This window comes from Siniperca chuatsi, linkage group LG7 (genome assembly GCF_020085105.1).
Source record: "Siniperca chuatsi isolate FFG_IHB_CAS linkage group LG7, ASM2008510v1, whole genome shotgun sequence".
NCBI lineage: Eukaryota > Metazoa > Chordata > Actinopteri > Centrarchiformes > Sinipercidae > Siniperca > Siniperca chuatsi.
This window is the reverse complement of record NC_058048.1, coordinates 25,015,380-25,029,689: the sequence shown is the minus strand read 5'-3', so window position 1 is coordinate 25,029,689 and position 14,310 is coordinate 25,015,380. Positions and strand designations below refer to the sequence as shown.

General features: G+C 39.4%; 1 protein-coding gene across 3 annotated transcripts in view; it reads right to left on the bottom strand.

Moving 5' to 3' along the window:
• gbe1b (glucan (1,4-alpha-), branching enzyme 1b) overlaps nt 1-14,310 on the bottom strand; it is an 84,978-nt gene that overhangs the window by 53,670 nt on the left and 16,998 nt on the right. For all 3 annotated transcript variants that reach the window (XR_006378525.1, XR_006378526.1, XM_044201938.1), the window contains exons 3-7: nt 12,717-12,832; nt 10,310-10,435; nt 8,169-8,304; nt 5,370-5,460; nt 3,587-3,796 (exon numbers count right to left, since the gene is read on the bottom strand). Coding sequence is in view for 1 of the 3 variants with exons in the window: in XM_044201938.1 (XP_044057873.1) it covers nt 3,587-3,796; nt 5,370-5,460; nt 8,169-8,304; nt 10,310-10,435; nt 12,717-12,832 (679 nt within the window). In the remaining 2 variants the exon portion in view is untranslated. The remainder of the gene's footprint in view (nt 1-3,586; nt 3,797-5,369; nt 5,461-8,168; nt 8,305-10,309; nt 10,436-12,716; nt 12,833-14,310) is intronic.

Here is a 14,310-nt window from a genome sequence, read left to right as displayed (position 1 = left end):
AGTATGGAATTCCAGGCCAGTTACAAAACTGTTTACTGGCTCAGTGTAGTTGTAAATGAAAACATTACAAACATAACAAAATATTGCAGGGAGATCATTCATTTGACTGCTAACAGAAAGCTCTTTGCACATATTACTGCCATGGTACTTTTTTGCTATTTGTCAGATAGTTTTAAGGGGCCGAGGGGCATGAAGGTGCAGAGCTATGTTCCTACCCACTGGCTTCATCCAGCACCTACTGGAAGCACTACAGGCAGCTCCAACCAGCTGCCATGCACACCTACAGCTAAGCTGAGCTCATTAACTGAAGCTCACCAAAGGGGAAAAACAGCTTTTCCCCTTGCTGTGAGACTTGATGGGGCAGTGGAAATAACTCATGGGTACTAAATAATGAAATGAGCGTGAGTTTATTGACTGATCAGTCAGTTACCGCTGCCCAACTAAAGTCCAAACATAAATGCTCCATAGGGAGATAGCGATAGATTTTTTTGTTTCTTTTAGGATGGTTTCTGATCTGTTTCTTTAAAATAAAAACATATCATTTATCAGCACAGTGATTCTTCCCTACATGCCCTCCCTTTAAAAGATGTTTAGCTGGCACACTGTAGGCCCAAAAGATAAAAACCTACAGTAAAGCAATAAATGATAAAGATGCAAACAGATCTCACACTGTCTTGTCATGCTTAGGAAAAAATGTCTTTGCCATAATTTGTTATGTGGCTCTTAAAAAAATGGCATGTCTAACACTACTATAACACCAAGATTTTATACAGATATTATATAGATATTAAACATGACAGTAGCTTGTAGTAATGAAACCTGTATGGCATACGCTGATTTTTATGGGAGTGACAGCAGGATTACATGGATTAAAAAAAAAAACATAATGTAACAATGGATTTAGCATTTTATCATACATCAGAAAACCTAACTTATTTGATTCTGCCTTATTTGGGCTCTCATACTGTAGCAGAATATATTTACAATCCAAGCAGTGCTAATCTTATTTAGTGAATGTCTATAAGATATCTTTTGCACAAACATTCACCATTTATATTGCCCCATCAATAAATATTTAAACGTCATAAAAACACACACAGAGTAATCTTGTCAAAGAGAGAATTATTGCTCCTTGGTCCTCAAACACAAGGCCGATATCTCAGCATGAGAACATGGAGAGGAGTTAAAAAGAGTTTTCAAAAGCCTGGCCCTAGGCCTATTTTTCATATCTTAAGAATTCACACAAAGATTGATGAAAAATGGATGCAAATGATCCTGAGAGAGGTGGAGGGATTACAGAACGAGCCCACATCAAGCTTCTCAGAACTCTCACATCTGAAGGCCCTGATCTGCAAAGAGGCTTGGCTTCTCTGGCTACCAACCCCCTACATGCCGAACCATGGGCTCCATTCACTCAGTCACTGTCTCAAGGTGATTTTGACGCCTTTGGAAGAGTTTATGGAGGAAATGGCGGCCAGTGAATAATGCCGATATCCCCTAGTTAGTTTCTGCTTATCACATCAAGAGCATCTGAGTGTACGAGCATCACCTTGTATATTCACATAAACTGTATAAAATAAGTTTAAAAAGTCTATCAGGTGCTCAATTGATATACAAGCAAAATATAATTTGATGTTTCAAAGGCATTTGGAACATTTCAGCTCAAAGCAAAGGTATATTACCTTCACCTTCCTTCAGTGTACTCAAATAATTCATCTACACTAATTCAACAATTTGGTAAGAAGAAGTACAAGCTACTTTCTATAAAGAGATACCAAGAACCTCCCGACATACACTAACTTAAGTGTCAGCAAGGACAATTGGATAGCAGGCATCTATCTAAACCGCACTAAAAGTTTTATGAGAAAAGGTTGAAGAGAAACACATACATGTACCAAGTAAAAAAAAAGGTGCTCTTTGATAAAGATGCTGCAGTGGAAGCAGAGCAAACAACAAGGAAAATATATCTATGCTTCGATAGCCAGTATCAGTCAGCTTCTGTCAACCTAATAAGAACATCATGGTCAGACTGTGATGGCTGATAGGAGGACTGCTTGATTAAAAACAGGCTGTGTTGCACACTCAGATCACGGCTAGCTTCTGAGGTTAATTTCCTTCCAAAGGGAGTAGCAGAAAAGCTTGACACAAACGACACGTCCAAACAACCTGTGAGAGGCAGAGAAGACAAATGAACTGGCTATGACATTGCGGGGCTCCTTTGGGCTTTTACAAATGACTCCTCATATGCCTCCCAGTCGTGGCATATGTCTGCACCGTGTTTAATGAGTGCTTCGGATATGAGAAGAGTTCAATAACTAATGAAAGAAGAACCTTGTTCTCTTGTTATAGCCCCCTTGCCTCATGCTAAACATTGTATAATGTATTGGAAACTGGTGCACACAGACACACACTTATTAAAAGCAAGTTCAAAAAAGGCATTTGATAGACTCAACAGTGCCTGTTGTGTGCTGGGATCATTTTCTGGGTAGAGAGACAATAGGAGGTACTTAATTAAAAGGGCCTACAACACCCATCAATAGTTTTGGTGTACACTGAGCACCAGTAGAGTCAGAAAACAGCCTGCCGACTTAAGGCCTTTTATGTTTTTCCTCACACTTTTGTAATGAAAATATGAACACTGCCAAAGCCTGCCGACACTGTAACATAAAATCATTACTCATAATACATTAAAATTCAACACCTGTCACTCCAAAAATGTTAAAAGGTAACTTAAATTCACCATTAACAGCCAATTCTACGTCTACGACTGCATGGCCATTTTGGTGAGAGATGTAATCTGTCATTTTGAGATCATGTCTTGCTTTTGACCTTCAACACATCATGCTGTATCAGATAGTCTGAGAAAATATAAAGAGTGGTATGTCAGCTCCCATTTGGCCTCATTTATCAATCTGTTCATATGTTGCTTATACATTTCTGTTTAAAATTCAGAACCCCTATAATCATAGTGCTGATTTATCAACCTCGTTGTCAAAGGTAAACATTTATTTATCTGATGCAGCCATGGCCAATTTTAAAATCACTTTCATGAGTTTAGTGTCATATGTAACATTTAAATGCAGCTTTTAATCCCCATAGCTAGACCATAATGTGGAGTTGAGTTGAAATTGCAGTAATCAGTGGGCTCTTCCTTGCTTTTATATCGTGGACAGTGCTAAAAGGCTCAGAAAAAACAGAATGTCGGATTTAATTACATTAAAAATTACCATATGCGTCAATGCACATCTAAAAATATGTTGTGCATCATTGCACAACATATTTTGTATTATGAAGAAATTTCTCATTCAATCTTGATAAACACACAGTTTATCAAATATATTAAAACTGGAGACAAGTTCACACTGGCATGAAAGCTGAAAGAAGATCATTTACATTATCAATATATCTTTTTTTTCTAATTTTTTGTTTTAAACACACCCTTAATAGCTTTTGAGTTTACTTTCAATGACTACACCCTCTATTCATGTAAACCAAATCCATACATACTGTACACTGAAGAGTGATGAATTTATACAAGTATGAAGATGAGGCGCAGTAGACAACAGTGGAACCTGACAGAGCCTACCTGGAGTAGTTGAAGAGGCGGCTGTCCCACAGGCTGTGCACCCCTCTGGGTGGAGAGTGGAAGAAACACGAGTCGGAGCCATCAAAGCAGTTCAGGCCGTCCTCAGTGTTCTGGGAGGCGTGGCTGTGAACGACATCCAGCAGCACCACGATGCCCATCGAATGAGCCACATCTATCAGCTGCTTCAGCTCATCTGGGGTACCGTACCGACTACAAATACACACACATGCACAGATTTGTATTAGTTCACCACAACCTGACCCCATCCTAAACCCTTTCCATTTCATGGCCTAAATTTAACTCAAACATACCCCTAATCCTAATCTTAACCGTAAATCTAACAATTCTAATGTCAAAATTACCCTTAGAAGAAGAATGAGCCAAATGTCCTCACATGGAGTAACCTTTTTTCTGTATTTGAGCATTTTGATCTCATAACTACACAACTAAAAGAACAACCATGCAAACATGTGCGCAGACACAAGTTTATATATACATTTGTTCTTCTTTCCAAGGACCAAAAATGTATATTGTGTGCTATTTCAATTTTCTTAACAATAAACCTCTCTAATTCCTATGCCAGACGTTAACTTGCCCCTCCCCAAAAAATAGACCTGGTCCATGTCTTCTGCAAGGTGATAACCAACATGAATGTCCTTAGTTTTGAGATATTTGAGTTATTTAAAAGTAAGTGCAAGAGCACACATATCTGTATCTTTGCATACATTCCTCATATTGTCCAATAACGTCCCGTCTGTCCTTCCAGCTATGATTATATCAACTTCCTTGCAAAACAGGACACATAGCGACAGTATTATCCCCACTTCCCGGTACTCAACAGCTCAGGTTTTAAATGACACTGAGAGATCAATCATGGGTGAAATTACACTATATACATTACACTTTGGGTTTATGCTCTACTCTAAGCAAGGAAAGAGGGATCTCTGAAAGAAGATAAATACTCAGACTAGTCCACCTTTATCTACGCCTCCCTCCACTCTCTGGATTAACAGCAAATGTATTTACAGAGAGATTATTGTTGGTGTCAGACTTCCTAACCTTGATTTGAGGTGACTATTTCTATAAAGTGCGAAGTTGCTCACTCAGTATGTCTTCTCTAAAACTATTTGCAAATGTATTAAAGGGCACATACTGCAAGTGGCAGGTAAAGTGGTGTAAATGAAATAAATAAATAAATTTTAGTCCTGGTTGAATTAGCGATACCTAAATACCTACATACACATACCATAAATGGAATGATAAATGGTATGTGTATTGACCACTGGGAGCAGCAAAGATGCCTTCAGCAGCTACTTTTGAAATACAACAGAAAAAGAGCAACTTGTGAATGTTTAGAGCACAGCTAAACACACCGTGGCCTGAAAGGATTCTAGAAAACAGTCAACAATGTCCTCCAGCATGGTAATACTGAACTCATGATCGAATGTTGTCTTCCACATTATGTGAAATACACACTAGCACATCAATATATTTATGCATTGTTTCTTCTGAATCACTTGATTCCGGCGCAGGAATGGCACTAACAATAAAACTTACAATACAGACATGTAATTACAGAGTGCAAAAAAATATAATAGTTAATGCTGAAGAGATGCTGACTATAAAGAGTATCAAAAATGGAGGTTCTTTTAGTGAAAACCATTGAGATTATAACTTTATACAGTTATACCATGAGACTTTATACAGTTTTTTAACATGATTACTTTGAAATCACGCGTGTGCAAAATACATAAATCTTACTCTGAAATTCACAAGCATTTACCTGGAAGCAGCAAAGAAACTTGTAATCTGATATCCAAAGCTTGCATAGTAGGCATGCTCCATGACAGCCATCAGCTGAATACAGTTGTAACCTGGATACAGAAGGCAGAGAGCAGGAAAAAAAACAAAAAAAAACATTCTATTTCAAAAGATTCTTCTTGATTTCATGTGTTCAAAGCTTTCCTACCAGATTCTTGAACTAACTTTATCTAACTGATGTAAATACCTCAGACATTGGGCGTATGGAGAGAATATTATTCTTGCCATCTTCTTTTTTCTTATGATTCCTCTTAAAATATCAGCAGCTGCTTAGATCACATCCCAAACATCAGTTAAAAATGCAAATAATTCTCATTGAGGTGTGGGGTTGGTTGGCCACACAGGATAAAACAAGAAGTGCAAGTTTTTGAATACTTATAAATGCTGAAAACATTATGTTTGGCCACATTCATTTGGTACAGAAAGTATCTGGAAAAATTATGACTTAATACTATTTGACCCATTTCAGTCATATTGTATATATGAGCTCCAGGCATTCCTTTTTGACACATACTCTGGTATCGTAAAGACAAGTTGTGGCTACAGGGAAACACCAGCTATCAGAGTCAGGAGGTCATGTACAACATTTCAAAACGACCTACGAAAACTGCTTCTATGAATAAGAGAACAACAGGCTTTTAAACTGCCACTGAGCACTCCAGAGGGAGGCCCTGCGGTTTTTCACTGTTGTGTGGAGCAGATTTATTTATTTATATCGCAGCTTCTTTTCAGGCTAGACAGAGAAAAAAACTTTGGCTTCTGGAGGAGTGTGACAAAGCACTGGGGTGAGAGGAAGTTTCTCTTTATATTTATATATATATATATATATATATATATATATATATATATATATATATATATCCACAGTCAAGAAAATGAAAAAATGGCAGGCAAAGGCAGCCGTCACTAGAGACGGTGGAGTTTAGCCTCCTGGAGAATCCTATTGTTCAGATTCCCTCAGCTGCTGCAGGTAGATTCTTTGACAGCATTTACTCTGGCAGTTTCCTTTCCCACTAAACAGGATGACACAGCCAAGCAAACAGCATTTATCAGATTGCACCTGGTTTGCTGTGCCAGTCATATCTGTGCCTTTTAATAATGTCAGTGCAGCAGGCTGTATTTGAATGCAAAATAATGGCAAATCTCATATGAGCAGAATTGCAAACCAAGAGAGGGATCTGTCCCATAAGGTTAAAGTCACATTTGAATCTAGCTCTTTATCATAAGTCAAGTTATTAGGAAAATTAATCACACACATCGCAGTTAGCGAGTCACACGTGTGATGACAATACGTAAAACACTGCTCCCAAGTGAAAGCACAGTGGTATTTCTTTTGAGGATAGCTGCAAGCAGCAACATGGACACCATCCTTCAGTCCTGAAATTTAGTAATGAAGGGAAAAAGGCGATCATTTTTAGCATTAGAAAAGTTAACTCTTACAACAATTTGTCTTCAAAACAAAAGTTTTTCTAAAAAGAAAATTTGGTCAATAGCGAGAGAAGATCACAAAAATTTTAAAATGAAAAAAAGTTTCCATGGCACCACCATCACGTAAAGTGTTTTCACAATTTAGTCTGTGTTGTTTTGGATGAGACTGGACCTTTATGCTATGTATGTATGGACTGTATATATGATGAATTTTCATCATAGCAAGGCATATTTTTGGTAAAAGAGAAAAATCATTTAAAAAAATTCTAAGGCAAACTAAAATACAAGTTGTGTTGGAACGACAGGCAGGCTGACATTGCCATAAGCTGTGCTGCTAGCATTGCTAAAAACCACACTTTTGAATTAAATAATGTTTTTAATTTTTGTTTGCTGTGCAAAACATATTTCAAGAGTTATTTGCCTCTTAATTTCTTTTATAAAATAAGGGGGAAAAAATCTAAATATTGCCAAAATTCTTTAACCACATGTCCTCTGTCTGCTATACTAATTTCACAAAGAACAGATAAATATCATCTTTGATATAAAGGAAAATGTTTACAGTAACATTAATTGTCACAGTTGCCTGATGAATTCTGATTAAAAAAAAACTATTTAAGTATGGGGAAAAAAATCACATAGTTGTGTTTATACATAATTTATCATGATTGTAGGTCATATCATCTTTACTGAATGATACAAGGTGCAGGAAGATGGCTTTTGTCTACTATTGGCTGTCTGAGTCAAGATCATGGAAACGGAAACAAGCCATAGCTGCTGTGTGGTGTATGACTGGTGCTGCGGAGCCCTCTTTACAAAACACTGTCCAACAGTCAGTGATCCCTTCAGGTCATGCCAGTAAACAGGATGTTGACTTGCTGATGTGGTTTTGTGCAGAGGGAGTGTGACAGGTCTGCCACTGAAAATACTACTTCTACTGGAGGAACAGTGGCACTCACAGCAAAGCATGTCTGCTGGGTTATGGACCAGTGTTGACAGAGACAGAACAGGACACAGTTATAAAAAAAAATAAAAATGTCTCTCAAAACCCCTCAACTATTTTTTTTCCATCCACATTGTTGGCTCTGATTTGATAAATAAGGAGGTATATACAAACATCACCTAAATGCTACACTTCCTCTCTGTTCTTGGCTGCAGAAGATACAAAATGTTCTGAAGTTGAGTCAACAAAAGCTCTGGTTGTCACTTGGATGAAGAAGATCACAGCACAATGATTACTGTGCACTTTTTACAGAATTGAGTAGCCAACAAAATAAGAGGGAGGCCAATGAAGAAGAGAATAATCTCATGGAGGTAATGTGGTCTCATGTCTTACCCAGGTCTTTTATACGAGGCAGCACGTTGGTTGTGAAGTTGGTGTATGAGGCGACCTTTCCCTCAGGTGAAGCGATGCCCACGTGGGCCTCGTATATTCTCAGACTCGTGGGCTTCTTTGGCCGAGGGTGGATTTGCTGGAGAGGAAACCAAAATTGGACAGAAAATCATGAGCACGTCATCCAGCAATTTTTCCAAAATATTGCTAAAAATACAGTATATTTGGTGTATAATTATGAACCATAAATTCAAAGACACAGTGTGGGTTTTCTGGGTCTCTGCACCAATATTTTACCACAGAGGCTGATAATGGTTCTGCAAATGTTAAATATTAAAAGATCTATGTTAAATATTAAAAGATCTATGATTCACACTGTCTGTGTTACGCAATGGGAGAGGGATTTGTTTTATACATAGAACCAATTTCCTGATGGCTACCCACCAGGCCTTGTGAACCCACTATTTGAAGTACATGATTGAGCCACTTGTAAATAAAGCGAATATACTGCCAGTAAGAGGGCTTCTCTAATTAAAATGCTGCCAAATAACAAGCGATAAAGAAAGCAAGGTGGTCTTTAATAGCCTCTTATTGTTTTGCTTGTGCACACTTGTGCTGAGGACGTTAAGTAGCAGCAAATCAGCAGCATCAAGCACACACATTAAGAGTGACCACAAAAGCTGTAGATATGAGATGTGAGGCTGATTTTAAATTGAACTGTATGTGTATGTTTTACACAGCAAGAAATTAAAGCAGTGATGGAAGGACCAGAACGTGGGAGGCTACATTGAGTAGACCCAACATACAGCCATAACACATAACAGAGGAGATTAGCTTGATTAAACTTTTTCTTTTTAATTTTGTCATCAAACCAGGAAGTTGTGATGAGGTTTTTACAATTAATTTCATACATTACATACAGTGCATCCGGAAAGTATTCACGGCGCTTCACTTTTTCCACATTTATTTATGTTACAGCCTTATTCCAAAATGGATTAAATTCATTATTTTCCTCAAAATTCTACAAACAATATCCCAACATGACAACATGAAAGAAGTTTGTTTGAAATCTTTGCAAATTTAATAAAAAAAAAAAATAAAAAAATCACATGTACATAAGTATTCACAGCCTTCAAAATTGAGCTCAGGTGCATCCTGTTTCCACTGATCATACTTGAGATGTTTCTACAACTTGATTGGAGCCCACCTGTGGTAAATTCAGTTGAGTGGACATGATTTAAGGTCCCATAGTTAACAGTGCACGTCAGAGCACACACCAGAAGTCCAAGGAATTGTCTGTAGACCTCCGAGACAGGATTGTATCAGGGCACAGACCTGGGGAAGGGTACAGAAAAATTTCTGCAGCATTGAAGGTCCCAATGAGCACAGCGGCCTACATCATCCGTAAATGGAAGAAGTTTGAAACCACCAGGTCTCTTCCTAAAGCTGGCTGCCTGGTCAAACGGAGCAATCGGGGGAGAAGAGCCTTAGTCAGGGAGGTGACCAAGAACCCGATGGTCACTCTGACAGAACGTTTCTCTGTGGAGAGAGGAGAACCTTCCAGAAGAACAGCCATATCTGCAGCACTCCACCAATCAGGCCTGTATGGTAGAGGGGCCCGACAGAAGCCACTCAGTAAAAGGCACACGACAGCCCGCCTGGAGTTTGCCAAAAGGCACCTGAAGGACTCTCAGACCATGAGAAATAAAATTCTCTGGTCTTATGTCACAAAGATTGAACTCTTTGGCCTGAATGGCAAGCGTCATGTCTGGAGGAAACCAGGCACCGCTCATCACCTGGCCAACACCATCCTCACAGTGAAGAGTGGTGGTGGCAGCATCACGCTGTGGGGATGTTTTTCAGCAGCAGGAACTGGGAGACTAGTCAGGATCGAGGGAAAGATGTGCAGAGACATCCTTGATGAAAACCTGTGAGTTTTTTTGTTGTTGTTTTTTTAAATTATTAAATTTGCAAAGATTTCAAACAAACTTCTTTCACATTGTCATGATGGGGTATTGTTTGTAGAATTTTGAGGAAAATAATGAATTTAATCAATTATGGAATAAGGCTGTAACGTAACAAAATGTGGAAAAAGTGAAGCGCTGTGAATACTTTCCAGATGCACTGTACATACAATAACTTACTATGTAAGGCTGAGGGGGATCCCAGTGAACCCAGTCATAGATGACAGATTTCTCCTCCCTGGTCACATATTTTGCCCAGGGCGAGATCCGGTACAGCCGCTCACCCTCCTTAGTGTGAACTACCACCTGGGAAAATAAGACAAATGAGTGTTATGTTATTGCAAGGGCACTTAAACAATGACATAGAGAGGGGATATTCAAAAGACACAACAGGCACTTTACATAAGCTGAGAGAAAGGGGACACACACATTATACAATAAGCGGACAAAGGATATAGTATGGACCACATGATACAGATTGCAGCACTGAAAATCTGTATTGAAAACCTACAGGAAGAAGTGCTAAAGGATAACAGTATGCAAACTAATTTAAAATGGCAAAAGTGAAAGCATAATTGCAAAAAAGAAAAGAAATTAGCCATAAATAACAGTCCTCTAGTTTAAGAGGCCTGGCCACAAATCAACGGAGGCATCAAGATCCTCTGTGACTCCTGCATGTTTCTGTCCCCGGTTGTATGCGCTTTTAAAGTCAGCATTTATTTACATCTTTCAGCCATGAAATGCTTACATCATAAAAATGTGCTGTTACTCCCCATCCATTATACAGAAAAGATGGTGCAGATTGTTCAACCAATAAACCAAACATTTTTCAATGTGTCAACAATATAAACCGCCCCTTTTACAGAAGCAGCTCCCTGCTCGCCAATGCAAAACTCACAGCTTTAAAAACTATTATACTGGGCTGCAAGAGAACACCAAAGACATAATATGGTGTAGAGGACAGAAAGCTACAGTATTGACAAGAATACTTGTTGTGGTGAATCTGGATTCAATGGTAAATATGCTGTCTTTCATTTTTGTGAGCAACTCCTCTGTTGGTTTTAACACACTGGCCCATCTTGAGCATTTGAGCCAGGGAGCAATTTAGAAAAATAGGAAATATAAATCATTATCCATTGCCTCTCATCTATTATGTCTGCAATTCAGGATTGGAAGGGGGTCAAATAAGTATAGTTTGGAAAACTAACTGACAAGTTACTTTGTCTCCTTCAGTCAAATAAGAAAGGAGAAAGCCAGCATGAGAGTTGGAAAAACCCACTAAGAAATCGATCCTGTAGTGTTACCCACAGTATGTGTTCACCCTGTTTTGTCCCCTGCAGAAACAGGCATTAGAACCCAACTAATTCTGGCTACTGTTGTGAAGTAATGACTGTTCCAATGCCACCTGCCTGCGAGCCGTTGGCCAGACCCCCCTCTGGGGTTTTTTCATTATGGCCAGGCCACCTGGGAGTTAGCTGCCTGGCTCCCCTTATGACATGCTTCACAGTTTATAGGATTAGGAAAAGATAGTTGGATAAATGGACTGGCATAAAGCCTGACAGAGCGGTGGTCCTTCAGACAAATTGGCCAGCATTAAGCACATTAAAGAAAAATCAGACTGCTGGGCAGGCTGAGGGGTCACATGAACAGGAAAAACAACTAAGAGCCAGGTAATATGCAAGAAGTTGAAGAAGAAAAAGGGGGTGTTTGCTTAGAAAACACTTCGGTTCACTTGTCTAAAGTCTTGCATACTCTCGACATAAAGAACTCATTGCAAATACAGTACCCACAAAAGGACACTGCTTGTTTATGGAGACAAATTGGACCCTGAACAAAGGGGATGGAAGGGCAAGCTACTCTACACGAGAGTGATTGGAGCTAGGCTTGTGCTTCCACGAGGGAGTGCTGTGGAACTAATTCTAAAGTGGAGCTCACAGCAAGACAGCCATTCATAGGCAGCAGGGGTGCACAAGGAAAGGCCAGGTGCCAGCGTTTCCATCTGCTTCTTATCGTCCTCAGACTGACCTCCGCTGACAATGGGAGCTGGGCAGCCTGTCCAGGGCACAGGAGTGTGCCAACGATGACCCGGTCCCAAGGAGAGTGGCGCCACGATGCCATCCATTCCATGTCTGGCATCTCATTTCAGGATTATTTCTCATCCACGCTGTTTGCTTGGGAGACAATGCATAATGGGAGGTGCGTCTTTTGCATTTAACCCTGATGAATTATTTACTAGAGCTAAAAACCAATCATCTACACCCACTGCAAGCTGTGTTTTGCACAGACAAACACGGCACAATGTCCTGAGGGATACCTGCCTCAGACAGCAGCTGAAATAAAAGCCATCAGTTGGGCTCCTCAGGTGTATCTACCCTCCACTGTGTGGATTGTGTACATACAGTAATCTCCCTTCTGCGCGCCGTGAGTATGACATGTTGTTGACGGCGACACGCCAGGTTTCCACTTGGTTCATAAGACACCACACAAATCTCCCTCGTACAGTACAGTGACAAGTCCTCGTACCACCGTGGCAAGATGACACCTACTGAGGGCGTGAAAATAGGCATGAAGATGTTCTGTTCTCTACCTTGAATTTGGTGTTATGATCCACAGCTGGAGACTTGTCATGCTTGGGAGGTAGAATCAGTTCCCACTTGCCAAATTCTTTCTTGGTGTAGGGGTGGGAGAATTTGTCCCAGCCATCTATGGGGGAACACAAGTTTAAACACATCAGAATTAATTGGTTTACAAAACAGAGCCAAGCATCAACTCTGATTAGCTGTATCCTGATCAAAGAAAGCCATATGATCATAGATGCCTATGAAAGAGCAGCCCAAGTCAGTACATGAATATCTCATGTTCCTTTGGTATGAAGTGATCACAGAGATGAAGATTAGGAAAAAGTCTGAAAAAATACATAATTTTTGGAGCGGAAATATGATTTTTTCCTATCTTTCCTATCACCATGCGACCCCTCAGATCTATCTTGTGACTGAAGTGAGGTCTTGACCCCCAGGTTGAATATCACCGTTATAACCTCTTGTCTCTATTTTGTACTGCCAATGTGCAAATTAGCCTGGCACCGTGTTAATGTACTATGCTGACCAGAATAAGGCTCATAATACTACTACAGCTGTGCTGTATTGTTTGGTTAAAGACTGTGATTTACATATTCTATGTGCCTGTGTATGTGGAATTTTTATGTGATTATTAGCTTCTTAACTATTTCAATCACATACTTTTTTGATTATTGAAAACTTGTTTATAGAAAATTGATGCACTCCGTACTACCATTGCTTTTAGTGTCTTTTTTGATTTTACTACTAGTACTACCGCCAAAGTCAGTAATTTTAAAATCCTTTAAATTATTTTGCATTGCAAATAAAATAATTAACAGTTGCATTCTTCATAATTACAGCGGTAGTGTGTTGCCACTTTGCCTTGTGTTAACAACAGCTTGTGGCTGATAGTCACCACTGTGGCTTTTGCTCTATTTCAATATCCCCCTGTGGCCACAGGGCCTCTTTATTTTTCTGACTTCTACACTCCGTCTTCACACAATTTGTTCCTCTCTCTCATCTGAAACCTGTTACATAATTCTGTCTTGTTGTTTTTGTACTCTGCACTGCGCTCCTGTATCCTGTGACTTTTGCAACAGTGAGTTAAGCACCAGGCTCAGTCATCTAAAAGAAAAACTGATAAAATACCACTCCACTGCTCATTGAATTATATCTGTGAGGGAACAACCGAGAGGCATTCATTCATAACCTGCTGATACCACATTACCGATTGTCATTGACTGACAGGGATATATTAGTACACAAAACATTTATTATAAAGCAACCACCTTGGCGTGTCAATTTAGGAGGTTGTTTTTATTCAGTAATCCATATCTGTTTGCTATTCATGAGCAAAAAACAACAGCAGGATAGAAAATGAATCATAGGAGATGCTCCAGAAGTGGCCGGGCACAACACCAGCACTTTTCACAGGCAGGCCAAGTGATATTTTTTCACAATTTATTTATCTCCTTTTGCTTAAACTCCTCTGACAAAAAAAACCCAGAGCATTATGCATCCAACCTGCACCATATTCATGACTAGGGCTGCTGGGCTGTTTCCACATTTACTATGAAATTGAAATCAAATAATATGACTGAGCCGTGTCAAAATGTAATCTCT